This window comes from Moschus berezovskii, chromosome 5 (assembly GCF_049115385.1).
Source record: "Moschus berezovskii isolate FMDL1 chromosome 5, NW_MosBer_1.0, whole genome shotgun sequence".
NCBI classification, from domain to species: domain Eukaryota; kingdom Metazoa; phylum Chordata; class Mammalia; order Artiodactyla; family Moschidae; genus Moschus; species Moschus berezovskii.
In genome coordinates, this window is record NC_142464.1 from 54,259,460 (window position 1) to 54,275,401 (window position 15,942).

The following is a 15,942-nucleotide window of genomic DNA, read 5'->3' on the forward strand; positions in this document are numbered from 1 at the left end:
GCTGCATACCCTTTTCAGAAATGTATGTTCCAAATTCCATCCTTTAGACAATGTTCCATATGCTGTTCTGATGACATCAACTGATGTCTCTGAATGTCCTTGACTGACCTCAAGAAGAACAGGTCAGGCTGTTTCCTTACTACAGAAATTGGCCGGAAGAGGGTTTGCTTCCTGTTCCTGTGTGTGGTCATGGTGAGGTGGGTGGTTACAGAATGTTCCTGAAAGAGGGATGGACTCCTCAGGAGCAAAGCAGCCTCCACGATTCCGCATCAGCAGAAGCAGCAGAACACAGAAGGCTGTCACTAAGAGGAGTTAAGAGCTGTCCTTGGATGTTCTAGAACCTTCTAAAGCTCAGTAGGGCCCAAATCCCCGTCTGAACACGCGCTTAGCAACTGCATGTGCAGCAGGAGCCCCGGGGAACTCCTGTCGTCGGCCTGCTGAGGTTTTCTGATGGTGAGTGTTACTGGAAACGTCCCGCCTGGGGCCCCAGTCACGGCCCCACCCTCGGAGTGTTCCCCCGGAACCCGGGCAGACGAGGAATGGTTCCCACCGGGAACGGTGCCTCCCTGCCTCCCCGCTTCCTCCCCGGCGGCCGCGACTCGGCTCACGGGGGCGGCGCGGAGGCGGCCGCGGGGCTGTAGGAGCATTTCGACAGAGACGCCCGCGTGGTGCCGCTCTCCACCTCGCCCCCCGGCTCCCCGCGCGCTCCTGCGGGGCCGGGGTTGGGGCAGCAGGGGAACGTGGCCAGGAAGCCCAGGCGGAACCTCTTGTTCATGAAGCAGTAGATGATGGGGTTGACGCAGGACGAGGTGTAGGACAGCAGGAGGATGAAGGAGATGGGGGCCCCCGAGAGGCGGCGCTCGGCAGAGGCGGTGTCGAAGGCCCGCCAGGCGTTGGCGCTGAAGATGGGCATCCAGCACAGGAAGAACAGGACCACGATGACCATGAGCATGCGGATGACACGCTTCTTGGCCACGAGGTTGGCCGCGGGGCTGCTGCTCCTGACGCGGCTGACCCTGCCGACGCTGCTGGTGGACAGCTGCTGCAGCTCCAGCTTCCTTGGGTGCTTGGGCCTCTGCAGGTAGCACCCGTCGCTGTCCTCATACCTGCCGCTGCTGCCCGAGCTCGGTTTCCTTTCTGGGTGGGCAAGCCACATCACTTATTTTTGGGGATGGGTCATGCCAGACAGAGGGCATGGAATCCCTGCCCCCTCCATCCAGGGGCTAAACCAAACTTGAACTGTATTACTTGACAGGCCACTTTGGGCCTGCACTAACATAGGTAGATATTGATCTATACTACTCCTTTCCTTCAAATGAAATGCTGCTGCTGCTGCTACTAAGTCGCTTCAGTCGTGTCCAACTCTGTGCGACCCCATAGACAGCAGTCCACCAGGCTCCCCCGTCCCTGGGATTCTCCAGGCAAGAACACTGGAGTGGGTTGCCATTTCCTTCTCCAATGCATGAAAGTGAAGTCGCTCAGTCGAGTCGGACTTTCAGCAACCCCATGGACTGCAGCCCACCAGGCTCCTCCATCCATGGGGTTGTCCAAGCAAGACTACTGGAGTGGGGTGCCATTGCCTTCTCCAAATGAAATGCTACTTAAAACTAATTTCAAAATAATGTGTAGTATAGAATGTGCATAATTTAAAATAGTAAGATAATATTTTATGTGTGTAGACTATAAGGATAAAAATTTGTTAAAGAATGAGTATTCACACTCTTCTTCCAGCTCCTCAAGGCAGGCAGTTTTCTGCTTGCTTGGGAAAACTCCAGTTTGCTTTTACTGCATAATGAGCAAAAATCAACAAAAGCCAGGGAAGACCCTAGGTGTATATGTGGTAAAAAGCTGAGCAGAAGGATGGAGTGAAAGGGCGGTGAGTGATGTATACACAGGTGTGGGGTAAGTTTCAGTGACCAGAGGGCTGTAATGGAGGCATGGGGGGTGGGCTTTCCTGGTGGTTCAGTGGTAAAGAATCCACCTACCAATGCAGGAGACGGGAGTTTGATCCCTGATGAGGGAAGATCCCACATGCTGCAGGGCAACTAAGCCTGTGCACTACAGCTATTTATCCTGTGCTCTAGAATCCAGGAGTGCAACGACTGAGCCCATGTGCTGCAACTGCTGAAGACCCAGAGCCCTGGAGCCCATCCTCCACAAGAGAAGCCACCACCATGAGAAGCCCACACACTGCAACTGGAGAGTAGTCCCTGCTCTCTGCAACCAGAGAGAAGCCCGAGCAGCAGTGAAGACCCAGCACAGCCAAAAAAAAAAAGAAAAAGAACATTCAAGTCCAAACATTAAAAAAGGGAGGGGGAGAGATGCAAGGTTCCATGGCAGCTATATCGGGAGTGAAGGGTGGGAGTGAAGGAGGGAAGAGAGGATGGCAACTGGAATGACAATTTGCTTTGTTTGCAGAGGGGGTCCATCTGAATACAACATCACAGAGACCCTGGACCTATGGACCTTGAGCTTGTAATTGGGGAATGGGTCTATTATCTCATTTTATTCCATTTAGTACCCTTTTGGGAGAAATAATTTTTTCATTCTACAGGAAACAGAGGCAGTGGGTCTCATGACCATGCCTTATGACACAGTCTCCTAAGAATACTTTTGAAAAGGATTTTCAAAAGTATATACTCTGGGTATATCTAAGTTATAGAAAACAAGGCTTGTGTAATCTTTTGGCATAAACCAACAGATAAAAGATAGTTACCTCGAGCAGACTTCTTCTGGCTAGCATCAAATTTTATTCCTTGGTAAAGTTCCAAAGAGATTAATCCATATGCCACCATCATCACAATTCCAGGAATAAGAAAGAGGATGAGTAACAGGAATGTGTGCCTAATAAAATAAAAAGCAATCCAATAACCAGCAACTCCAGCATTTCAAACTAAGATGAGATGGAATAAACAGGGTTCATCTCCATTTTAATGAGTTGGAGCAAACACATTAATTACCAGAATTTAATATCTTTGGAAATTCCATGTCTGGAGGTTCAGTCAATAGAAGTTGTTTACTTCTTTTCTCCCAGATAAAATCTCTTATGAAGGACTAGTTAAATTGGAAAAGTTTGGTATAAGTCTGCCTGAAACAAGTTAACATTTAAAACTAATGAGAGCTTAAAAAAAAAACAAGCCAATGAGAGTATGTGAATACCTCAATAAAGCTGTTACTGAAATAATAATAATAAAATTTTAAGAGTTTATATTCATTGATGAGTTGTTAGATTATTAAATTTCAATATAGTACATATATTACTATGTTTAATTCCCATAATAATTTTTGAAGTAGATACTATTAACCTAATACCCATTTTACAGATAAGGAAACAGGCAGAATAAATAATTTGTCCAAAGTCACAGTCAGTGGCAAAGATGGGATCTGAACTCAAGCAATATGATTCTAGACCTTATGCTCTTAAACACCACAATATATTAATGCCATTTGTTGACTTTATAGCACCAGAATCATCAAGTGCATAGGTAGCAATGCTGGAAAACCTTGGTTTTGCAAAATAAAGTATTCTGGCTGTTTCAACCCATTAGGCACAGTGGCAAACTCATTTTAGTGCCTGGCGGGCCAGAGTTATGCTTTCTCTAAACATGTTTGATTCCTGAAGAACTGCAGCCTCCTCCTTCTTGAGTCTGGTCCCTAAATCACTTCTGCAGTCTGGCATGTGTAAGGTTACACAATTAGGCCATAAAATTGTCAGAGGCTCACAGTGGCTGAGCCATTTCTCATTTCAATTGGGCATGTTTTGATAAGATTTCTTTTCAAGTCTTGGAAATGTCCCTCATTTGCAACATAATTCTTTGAGTGTGTGTGTGTCTTGGTTGAAATGAAAAAAAGGAAGGCAAAGAAGGCAGAGATTATCTTGGTTTTGAGCCATTTTTGAATGTCTAGCCCTCTGCTTCTAAAACATGCTGGGAATTAGTAAACACAATGCCCTGCATTTGTGTAGCCTTTTTGAATATATTTAATGACGTTTTCATAAACATTCTCTCATTTGAATCTCACATTCATCTAGTGATGTAGATAAAAAGGTATCTTTATTCTTAAATCTTTGTGTAAAGAACTTGAACGTCAAGGAAGTTATATAAACTTGTCCAACATCACCCGCTAGTGAGCAAAGAAACAGGTGGCACAACCTTGCATTTGTGTTTCTAGTAAAGTGTTCCGTGTAAGTACCACTGCTGCAACTCTGCTCTAAGAAAAATCACATGGGATTTGGGGTTTTGGACTCCTCGGTTCTATCTCCAGTTTTTGGAAAATCAGAGCACTTCCACTGTCTCAGCCAAAATCCCTACTAGACTATCCAGAAGCACACTGCACAGTGGCTAAGCCCAGACACTCTGTCGTCTCTTCTAGGTTTGGGAACTTGAGCAACTTAACCTCTCCATGTCTCGGTTTCTTCATCTGTAAAATGGGGACAGGTTTTGGGAGGATTAGTTGATTTTAATACAGGTATGGCATTTCAAATACAACATTCAAAGTGTTCACTCTCACTATTATTCTAGAAAGAGGTTAAGACAAGTCTTCTCAAAAAGTCTCCAGGAAACTGATCCCGCAGACACTGGACAATACATTCCAGTTTTTATTAAAACTGAACAATTCTATCAAGGTATAGTAAAGAAATAAACCCAGGCAGCCTTACCAGGACTGCTGCATGACATCACTTGGCAGTAGAAAACGGCACATATTTGCTGTCTGGTTGTTATTTTTGGTAAAAGGCACCAAGTTGCTATAAATTGGGTATGGAGTCATGATGGTGAAGGAGAGGCACCAGGTAGCGGCAATCACCTTCAAAGCATGGGACTTCGTCTGCCAGACTCGGGACTGTAAGGGTTTGCAAATTGCACCATATCTCTCCAGTGATATGGCGACCAGATTAAAGGTGGAGACACTCACAGAGGTGCCTGGGAAAGGAACAAAGAAGCTGGTTACGTCGGCTCTGAAATCCGAAGTTTATTTGCACATGCGCTTAAGCTTACCTGATCTGCACAGGTTTGATAGATAGTAAAGGAAAATACTCAGAAGGTAAAGAAATACTGTGTGTGTGTATTTAACAAAATGATTTCTTCCCAGCTTTGTTGCCAAAAGGATTTGAGGCAGTTCAAGCAATGTATTTGTAAATACATTGTATTGCCAATGTATTTTAGATAAGTTTATTGAACTTTGATTACGACCTAGCTCCTTCTTAGGCTGAAGGTGCTCATTAATTAATAACCAAGTGGATGAACTATGTTCCTGCCCTACAGAAGAGGTTTCTGAGTGACCTGTAGAACAGCTTTAGTTTTGAGCATGATCGCCATAAAGTTGACCTTTTAATCCAATATTCTCAAGGACAGTTACTCCAGAAATTCAGTGGGGTCTGAGATGGGAGCATTAAGACTCTTCCTAAAAATTTCTAGTACACAGACTGTTTTTGAGTAAAACATTCTAAATTTCAAAATGGAGTGTTGAAAAAATACCTAATGAAAAAGGATGAAGGGGGAAATCCCCATATTGTAACTAATGTTTTACTCGGGGTAGGAGGAATGGGGTCTTCTTTCTAATTCTTTTTGCTTTTCTGTGTTTTGTAGAAGAAACATTCATCAAACATTCATCATTAGTGAGAAAGACATCAAAACACCTCATCTAAAAGGAAATCAACCCTGCATATTCATTGGAAAGACTGATGCTGAAGCTGAAGCTCCAATATTTTGGCCACCTGATGCAAAGAGCCGATTCACTGGAAAAGACCCTGATGCTGGGAAAAATCGAGGGTGGGAGAAGGGGATGACAGAGGATGAGATGGTTGGATGGCATCACTGAAACAATGGACATGAGTTTGAGCAAGCTCCAGGAGCCAGTGAAGGACAGAGAAACCTGGTGTGCTGTAGTCCATGGGGTCGCAAAGAGTCAGACATGACTGAGTGACTGAACAGCAGCAACCAAAGGATATACTTACAGCAGAGTCAAAAAAACTTAATTTTACTCAATTTTTGTATTTTGTGTGCATATGTACTGATTATAATGTCTTATATCTGTAAAATTCCCTTTAATTCTTCATCCATAAGTTCAACTGATTCTTCTCTTATCTCTTACCATGATTTCTTAAACCTTCAAATCAATCCCAATCTAAATTTGAGAGAAGTTCTTCTTAGCCTGGGGCCTTTTGTGAAACTATGTATCAAAATATCCTTTTTCTAGGGAGAATATCCATAGTGTTCCTCAGAGACTTAAAGGAATCTAGAACCGCAAAACCATAGCTAAGAACTCAGGTTCTGAGATAGGATTTGCTGTTTTATAGGCATTTACCCTAAGGAGTTGATAACATTTGGATGACAGAAGATAGCCCCAAACTCCTCAGAATGAAATCTATTGTTGTTCACTCTCTTAGTCATGTCCGATTCTGCACCACACCAGGCTTCCCTGTCCTTCACCATCTCTTGGAGCTTGCACAAACTCATGTCCATTGAGTCGGTGATGCCATCCAACCATCTCATCCTCTGTTGACCCCCTTCTCCTCCTGCCTTCAATCTTTCCCAGCATCAGAGTCTGAGTCAGCTCTTCGCATCAGGTGACCAAAGTTTTGGAGCGTCATCTTCAGCGTCAGTCTTTCCAATGAATATTCAGGATTGTTTTCCTTTAGGATTGACTGGTTTGCTCTCCTTGCAGTCCAAAGGACTCTCAAGAATCTTCTCTAACATGACAGTTCAAAGGTATCAGTTCTTTGGTGCTCAGCCTTATAATGGGTAATTATAAACCCATCATCAGGCTATGTGCATCAGGCTTTTTTTTGGGCTATGTGCATGCGTGCTCAGTCACTTCAGTTGTGTTCAACTCTTTGGGACTCTATGGACTGTAGCCTGGCAGGCTCCTCTGACCATGGGATTCTCCAGGCAAGAATACTGCAGTGAATTGCCATGCCCTCCTCCAGAGGATGTTCCCAACCCAGGGATCAAGCCTATGTCTGCTGTGTCTCCTGCGTTGCAGACAGTTTCTTTATCCGTTGAACCACCTGGGAAGCCCTTTTGGCTATGTATTAGGAATTTAATGCATGTTAACTGTTAGGAACATGAAATTAAGGGAAGAATTGAAATGACTGGAATCAGAAATTCAACAAAACCATTATGGTATTGCGAACACTTTTAGAATTATCTTGCTTTTCATTTTCTAGAACAGTCTGTACTGGGTATTTTCAGAAAGAGTGTTAAGGCTCCTAGCTCAGATCCCAGCTATTTTAAAACATATTTTTTTAATTGAGGTGAAATTCATATAACATAAAATTAATCATTTTAAAGTGAACAACTCTGTGGCATTTAGCGCATTTATGTTGTACAACTACACAAGGACTCATTTTTAATCTCCTTTCATAAACTCTGGTTAAAATGATTAAATATTACCATAGGATATATGCAGACAGGCCTTGAAAGCCTGAGGCACTGTGAGATGTTGGTTATTATTATTGCGTCATTGTTTAACAATGATCCTTTTCATTCGTGAGTCCATTTTTCTTTTTAGAGTACTTGGACTCAGATTGACACTTTCTCAGTTATTTATCCATGGCATGTAGATCAGTCATTCATCATCGTTTTGTCAGCAGTGGATCCTACTTCCTCAATTGGAAGAAATAAAGGCTTTTAAAGCTTTCTGGTCACTGATGGCTGCCCTAGGCGGCTCAGCTCTGCATATTTTGCAGGAGTTAGGTCAGAACAACCAACTCCTTCTTCATTTCCCGCCTCTTCTCCTCCCCCCACAACCAGCTCTCAGAATGGGCAAGGGATGCGTGAGGCATTTTGGCAGGCAGAGGGGACCAAGAGAAGTGTCTTGTTTCAGCCTCACATGAGCCACAGCAGTTGGCAAAATGAGGCTGTGTATTTACCATTGTAGTGGCCACCAATTGGGGTTCAAGTCAGCTCTGTGGCTTACCACCTGTGTGTCCTTGGGCACATTATTAACCTTTCTATGTCTCTGTTCCCCTCTCAGAGAGACAGGGAAGAATAACTGTGTATACTTCATAGAGTGGTTGTGAGATAAAATATGATCATGGAAGTAAAAACTTAAAGCAATTAGTAGAACATCTGGTACTCAAGGGAAAAAAAAGTACTCAAAGACATTAGCTCTTATGATTTTTCATCATCATCATCATTCTGATTGGCAAAGGCAGTGAGCTGCATATCTCAGTCAATCAGGGTTGGCTTATCCACCCAGGCACTGGGAGCAAATTCAACTTGTTGTCTAGTGGCAGAGGTTCTCTCTCTCTTTCTGCCTAAGACGATCCCAGCCCCTGTGAAAACAGGCTGGAATGTGAATCCTGAGAAGGGAATCTAGATCTCTGATGCAACTGGATTTTGAATAACCCTGTTCCCTATAAGAGCCAGAATGGCAGCAGAAAAAGCCCTCTTCCAGCAGCCTGGCCACCCCAAAAACCATGCCTTGGGTTGGGTAGAGCTCAGAGTACAATCAATGACTTCCAGGAAGGCACAGATCAGCTTGAATCTGTCTGTCTTTCTAACAGAAGCAAGCAAAACCAGTGTCTTCTGTAGTTTCTTACCAACTTATTCCACTTCGAGGAATTGATCCCCTAAGTCTGGGGACTGACTTCTGGGGTGTTATGAGGCCTGACCCTCCCATAAAGCCAGCTCCTCTGTCCTTGTACCCAGCCCCATACAGTCAGATGTTTTGTTCTGTACACCCATCAGGGCTTCTCTGTGGAGGCTGTCAGGGGTTAGGGAAGGTCTGGGACTGAGTTTCACTGATTTAGGGTGAAACTCCAGGAAAAGGCACCAGCAGCAACTCACCCATGAAGTAGGTGGTGGTCTTGCAGACAGCGCTCCCGAAGATGAAATCCTTGAGCAGGTTGGGGATGAGGTTGAATGGCATGCAGAAGAGACAAAGCATGAGATCGCTGGCAGCCAGGGAGAGGAGGAAAATGTTGGTGACTGTTCTCATTCTCTTGTTCCTCATCAGCACCGTGATGACCAGCGTGTTTCCCAGCACGCTGAGCAGGAATATCACGGAGTATAAGAGAATCTGCACGGCCGGCTGCCACTCTGCAAGGAGGAACGGGACAAGATAGAGAGATGCAGGTGATGAGGGCAGAATGTGAAATCCTAGCACACCAAGTGAACGCTTATTTCCTGCCGGTTTGTATTTTCAGGGGTGTGCATCAGCGAACCCAGCTCTCCCCATATTTAGATATTTTGCAGAAACAAAGTGAGGATAGCACAGAGTGATTTAGTTGCTTCTGAAAGGCTGTTCTGTTAAAGGATCACTCACTCAGGGAACCACTTTTTCTTAAGAACAAAGCTCCTCCAGTGATTTGCTTTCTTTCCTAGCTGCTAAGCATTATTTTGATTTAATAATTTCTTCACACCGATTTCCCCCAAGGAAAGTCGATAACTAGATTGTGACAGCACCTTTTCTGTGATGCTGGTAAGTTACAGCTTTTACACTTGTACTCCCTCTGGCTTCACTTCAGCTCCTCCTCCCACTGCTTTTGTGCCCCCCAAGTCCTATACATTAATCCCAACTCTCCCATGGGGAACAATAAGAGCACTGGACTCAGTTCTGCTTTTAGATCTCTTATCCAAACTTCTGAAGAGATGACTTTATCCAGCCTCATCTCACGAGGACTGTGTTCTATTTTCACAGTCAGCCTTGCCTTTGCTGATTTTTCCCACAAACTTAAGGTTTTCTGAATTCAGATAACAGCCTCTGATACCTACCTTTGGAAGGATGGGGTCGATCCAAGCAGAAAAGCGTCTCATTTTCGATCACCAGTTCACAGGGGGGAGTCAGGTTGCTTTCATTCATGAGAAGGCTGTCAACCACATCCATGCTTGCCTGCTGCTTTCCACCAAGTGTTGGCAAGCTGGTGAACGGCTCACTCTCGGCTCATTCCTCTAATGACTGACCGGAGAGTCTCCCAAATGCAACCTGCTGTGGAGAGGCAGGCGGGTAGGGGGAGTGATTGCCAGGTGTGGGCTCCTGCGGCCATTCTTAAAGGCGACTGGAGTTCAGCACGCTCAGGCCAGCTGGGCAGGCATTTGCACTCCTGTCTTGGAAAGAGCAGCTGATGCGAGCCAAGCCCGCTCCACCTTCCAGGCCCACCCCATTCCTGGGCCAGCCGTAGGGCCCTGAGCACCAGCAGCCTGATTGTGAGTTAACCCTTCCTGGAGCGTCGCTGCTTTTCTGCACACATGCACACACATGGACACACACATGCAGGGACACAGTACCTCTCTCCTCTGTGTAGGAACCTGCCACCATCCCAGACACAGGCAGAAAAAAGCTCAAACTGGCTGTTTGAGACAGGAGCAATTAACACGGCAGCAGACACCGACATTCAGAGCATCAGGACTAAAGGACACGGAGGGACTGTGTTTCTACCTCCTTATATAAAAGCAATTAGTGCCTTTTTAGCTTTGGAACCATGCCCAGCAATGTGTGTGGATATAACTGCTGGCTGGTTGTTAAGTTGTTACCAACCACGGGGTTATTTCTTGTGGTCTCTGCCCCTGGTAACTGAAAGGAGGGGTGGCCCTGACCGTAGGTGTTCGGATCCTTATTATAGGAAACACTCAGTAAGATTTTCCATTCATTCGTTTACGCGTTCGTCCATTCATTCAGCACATGTTCATTGAGAGCCTGCCGCTTGCCAGGCGCTTCTCTAAACACATAAGCAAATAATGAACAAGATCATTCCACGTGTGTAAAGCACCACAGAGAAAGTCAAGCAGGAAGTACGATGAAGAGGGATGATGGACTGTGTGGGGCGGGTTTGCTCATTTAGATGGGGTGGCCAGGAAAGGCCTCTCGCAGGAGGGGACCAAGATTGGAGAGCTGGATGACAAGCAGCAGGAAGGCTTGTGACGACTGGGGAAAGCTGCTTCTAGGCAGGAGGAGCAGTCTTTTGGGCAGAGGTCACAGCAAGAGCAAAGGCCCTGCGTGGGAATGAACTTGGCCTGTTTGAGGAATAGTTAGAAGTAGGAATGAATGAGGGCCATCGGTGGGAGATAGAGTTAGAGATGGGGACCTGGCCAGGGCTCTGGGTTTTCTGTGAAGCTTTGTGGTGCCGGCAAACTCCTCCAGCCCCTTTGTACTTGTGGTCTCCTCTGTTGAGACCTTTGGGACAGCAGGTGACAGCAGAGGGCTCTATGTTGCTCACAGCTGCTTAGCTGAGCTGAGACCTGATCTGGACACTTCAGGGGTCCCTCGCACTTTGACAGCTTTCTCAGCTGACAGTCCTATGTGTTCTATCTTGGCTGATTCCCGGCCGAACATGGATGAACCGATGGGCATTTTTACCACCCAGGCTTGGGATGTGGGGCTGGGAAGAGACCGATACCTCTTTTCTTTGAAACCACGAACAGCTCATGTTGGAGGCACTTAGTCACAAGAACTAGAAATGCGAGGAATATTGGAGAAGCTGTTAGCAGTTATTAACAGGAGAGACAGACCCCAGATCAAGTCCTGGCTTCACTGGTTCAGTTCAGTTCAGTTCAGTTCAGTCGCTCAGTCGTGTCCGACTCTCTGCGACCCCATGAATCACAGCACGCCAGGCCTCCCTGTCCATCAGCAACTCCCGGAGTTCACTCAAACTCATGTCCACAAAGTCGGTGATGCCATCCAGCCATCTCATTCTCGGTCGTCCCCTTCTCCTCCCGCCCCCAACCTTTCCCAGCATCAGAGACTTTTCCAGTGAGTCAACTCGTCGCATGAGGTGGCCAAAGTATTGGAGTTTCAGCTTTAGCATCAGTCCTTCCAATGAACACCCAGGATCGATCTCCCTTAGAATGGACTGGTTGGTTTGACAAAGGAGGCAAGAATATAAAATGGAGAAAAGACAGTCTCTTTAACAAATGGTGCTGGGAAAACTGGTCAGCCACCTGTAAAAGAATGAAACTAGAACACTTCCTAACACCATACACCAAAATAAACTCAAAATGGACTAGAGAGCTAAATGTAAGACCAGAAACTATAAAACTCCTAGAGGAGAACATAGGCAAAACACTCTCCGACATAAATCACAGCAGGATCCTCCATGACCCACCTCCCAGAATATTGGAAATAAAAGCAAAAATAAACAAATGGGACCTAATTAAAATCAAAAGCTTCTGCACAGCAAAGGAAACTATAAGTAAGGTGAAAAGACAGCCTTCAGAATGGGAGAAAATAATAGCAAATGAAGCAACTGATAAAGGATTAATCTCCAAATTATACAAGCAGCTCCTGCAGCTTAATTCCAGAAAACTAAGTGACCCAATCAAAAAATGGGCCAAAGAACTAAACAGACATTTCTCCAAAGAAGACATAAAGATGGCTAACAAACACATGAAAAAATGCTCAACATCCCTCATAATCAGAGAGATGCAAATCAAAACCACAATGAGATACCATTTCACACCAGTCAGAATGGCTGCTATCCAAAAGTCTACATGCAATAAATGCTGGAGAGGATGTGGAGAGAAAGGAACCCTCTTACACTGTTGGTGGGAATGCAAACTAGTACAGCCACTGTGGAGAACAGTATGGAGATTCCTCAAAAAATTGGAAATAGAACTGCCATATGATCCAGCAATCGCACTCCTGGGCATACACACCGAGGAAACCAGAATTGAAAGAGACACGTGTACTCCAATGTTCATTGCAGCACTGTTTATAATAGCCAGGACATGGAAGCAACCTAGATGTCCATCTGCAGACGAATGGATAAGAAAGCTTTGGTACATATACACAATGGAGTATTATTCAGCCATTAAAAAGAATACATTTGAATCAGTTCTAATGAGGTGGATGAAACTGGAGCCTATTATACAGAGTGAAGTAAGCCAGAAAGAAAAACACCAATACAGTATACTAACGCATATATATGGAATTTAGAAAGATGTAAATGATAACCCTGTATACGAGACAGCAAAAGAGACACAGATGTATAGAACAGTCTTTGGGACTCTATGGGAGAGGGTGAGGGTGGGATGATTTGGGAGAATGGCATTGAAACACGTATGTTTTCATATGTGAAACGAATCACTAGTTCAGGGTCAATGCATGTTATAGGATGCTCGGGGCTGGCATGCGGGGATGACCCAGAGGGAGGATAAAGGGAGGAGGGAGGTGGGAGGGCGGTTCAGGAGGGGGAACTTATGTAAACTCGGGGCAAATTCATATCAATGTATGGCAAAACCAACCAATATAATATTGTAAAATAATTTGCCTCCAATAAAAAATAAATTAATTACCTAAAAAAAAAAAAAAAAAAGAATGGACTGGTTGGATCTCCTTGCGGTACAAGGGACTCTCAAGAGTCTTCTCCAACACCACAGTTCAAAAGCATCTGGTTACCCGCTGGCAAATACCAGGCAGGTTTCCTAACCTGAGACTCATTTCCTTCTGTCAAAGGGGGACCAAATGACTTCCCAGATACTTGTTATAAAGACTGATTGCCTCAGGACAGTGCCTGACACACAAAAAGTGTTCAATGAACCATAGATAATAAAAACGATTATTACGATTTTTCCTTTTATGTTTTTGGTTGCGCTGGGTCTTCACTGCTGTGTGCCGGCTTTCTCGAGTTGTGGCGAGCCAGGGCTGCCCTTTGCTGTGGTGAGTGGGCTCCTCATGGTGGCGGCCTCTCTCGTTGCAGAGCACAGGCTCTAGGGCATGCGAGCTCAGCAATTTTGGTGCATGGGCTTAGTTACTCCGTGGCTTGTGGGATCTTCCTCAACCAGGGATCAAACCTGCGTCCCCTTCATTGGCAGGCAGATTCTTATCCACTGTACCACCAGGACAGTCCCTATTACTTTTCTTTTACACACAAGGAATTGACTCAGAGTGGCCCCACAGTTTGCTGGTGAGAACGAGTGGTTCTCATATCCCCTCATGGGCCAGTGGCCCCGTCCTTGCTCCTCCTCCTGCAGTGTACAGCTTTCTTCATCATTCTATGTCCTGTAGCCTGTCTGGAGCCAGAAACCCCGTCTCTGCCTCTCCTTCCTGTCTTGTTTCCTGTTGGCTGAATCTTCTCAGTCTGCAGACTGATATGGACCCTGCCCACTAGGAGGGACCCAAAGCAGTACTGTCCTGATTTGGGGAGGAACAAATATTCAGATTTTGAGCCCTGGATACAGCTGAATTTCACCACGCTGCTCTTCTCAGCAGCTGACTGCTCCAGCTGCTTTAATTGGGCAGAGACATCACCATCCATAGCAGTTGCTTCCTATGGAGGTTCCCAAGGCTCATCAGCTGCGGCTTCAGCCGCTGCAGGGAACCTCTGCTGCGGGTCCAAGAGCAGAAGAGCTAAGGGCTGGTGTCCACCTGCCCTGAACGTGGAGGGTGCGAGTGTGCATGCTCAGTTGCTTCAGTTGTCCAACTCTTTGCAACCCCATGGACTGAAGGCCACCAAGCTCCTCTGCCCAAGGAAGTTTCCAGGCAAGAATACTGGAGTGGGTTGCCATTTCCTCCTCCAAGGGATCTTCTTGACCCAGGGATCGAACTGGCGTTTCTTAAGTCTCCTGCATTGGCAGGCAGGTTGTTTACCACTAGCGTCACCTGGGAAGCCCTGAACTGAAATGGAGCCCAACTTAGAGCAAGTTCTTCCTTCCTCCGTCCCTCCTTCCCTCCCTCCCTCCCTTCTGTTGAGTCCTGCCCTAAAGCCACAGCTGCAAGGCCTTGCACCGAGGCCACAGAAGCAGAGCCCATAGTCAAGGACACCTCTGAAACTGACTGGGCCCCTTTGTAACCTTGCTCAAACCTGCCTGATAGTCACTAACAAGCTTCCTGACTCCCAACTAAGCAAAGATGCCCACCCACTCCAGTAAACACTCTATAGCGCCCCAACCAGTCACCTAATGCCAACCGTCAAGCAGGAATTTTCTTTGTCTTTAGGCTCTACAAAGCGGCTGCTGCTGCTGCTGCTAAGTCACTTCAGTCGTGTCCGACTCTGTGCGACCGGACAGCCCACCAGGCTCTCCCATCCCTGGGATTCTCCAGGCAAGAACACTGGAGTGGGTTGCCATTTCCTTCTCCAATGTGTGAAAGTGAAAAGTGAAAGTAAAGTCACTCAGTCATGTCCGACTCATAGCGATCCCATGGACTGCAGCCTACCAGGCTCCTCCATCCATGGGATTTTCTAGGCAAGAGTACTGGAGTGGCTTGCCATTGCCTTCTCCACCAAGTGGCTATTAAGCCACAAAAGGTCAACTCTCCCTGGCATGTTGGGAGTTGTCGGCCAGCTGTGCTTGCAGTACCCGCTTTATCTCTGCTCTCTGTTCTCAATAAACTCCCTCCTTTCTGAAATGCCCTGTGTCTGGAAATTCTTTTCCAACCCATGCTCAGACTGCCTCAACACCTTCCTTCCTTTTCTCCCTCCTCCCCACCTTTCTACTCCATCTGTTCATCGGTTGGCAGCAAGCAAATGTGCAGGGGGCTTTCCCGGTGGCTCAGCATTAAAGGATCTGCCTGCAATCCCGGAGCCACAGGAGACGCTGGTTCGATCCCTGGGTCAAGGAAGGTCCCTTGGAGGAGGGCTTGGCAATCCACTTCAGCCTTCTTGCCTAGAGAATACCATGGACAGAGGAGCCTACTGGCCTACAGTCCATGGAGCAGAGTTGAACACGACTGAAGCGACTTAGCACACACGCCCACAAGGATGTGGGAGGTGGGTGCTGGAGGTCTTGTAAACTCAGAAGGAGTCAGTGTGGCACATTTGAGTGCCGTGCTTTACAAGCTTTAGTGCAAATCTGAATCAGCTGAGTTAGTGGTTAAAAATTTGGATCCCCAGGCTCCCCTCCTGGGATTCTGATCCTGCAGCCCCGGGCGTGGGAATCTGCATTTTTATCCAGCATTCCTGTTGCTTCAGAGGCCAGCGACCTCAGGGTCACTCTCCGGAAGCTCCTTGGAAGCCGTTATGCTGGTGAGCGCGGGCATCAGACAACAGTAACCTAAGCCTGTTCT

At 46.2% G+C, this 15,942-nt stretch overlaps 1 protein-coding gene across 1 annotated transcript; it reads right to left on the reverse strand.

Annotated features, from left to right (window-relative positions):
* Positions 1-604: 604 nt before the first annotated feature.
* Positions 605-9,988, reverse strand: CCKAR (cholecystokinin A receptor). The gene is made up of 5 exons (XM_055434787.2): positions 9,717-9,988; positions 8,790-9,041; positions 4,658-4,919; positions 2,717-2,844; positions 605-1,137 (listed from the first exon to the last, which is right to left on the reverse strand). The coding sequence occupies exons 1-5, from the start codon at positions 9,826-9,828 to the stop codon at positions 605-607; spliced, it is 1,287 nt and encodes a 428-aa protein (XP_055290762.2). The 5' UTR covers positions 9,829-9,988.
* Positions 9,989-15,942: the final 5,954 nt, after the last annotated feature.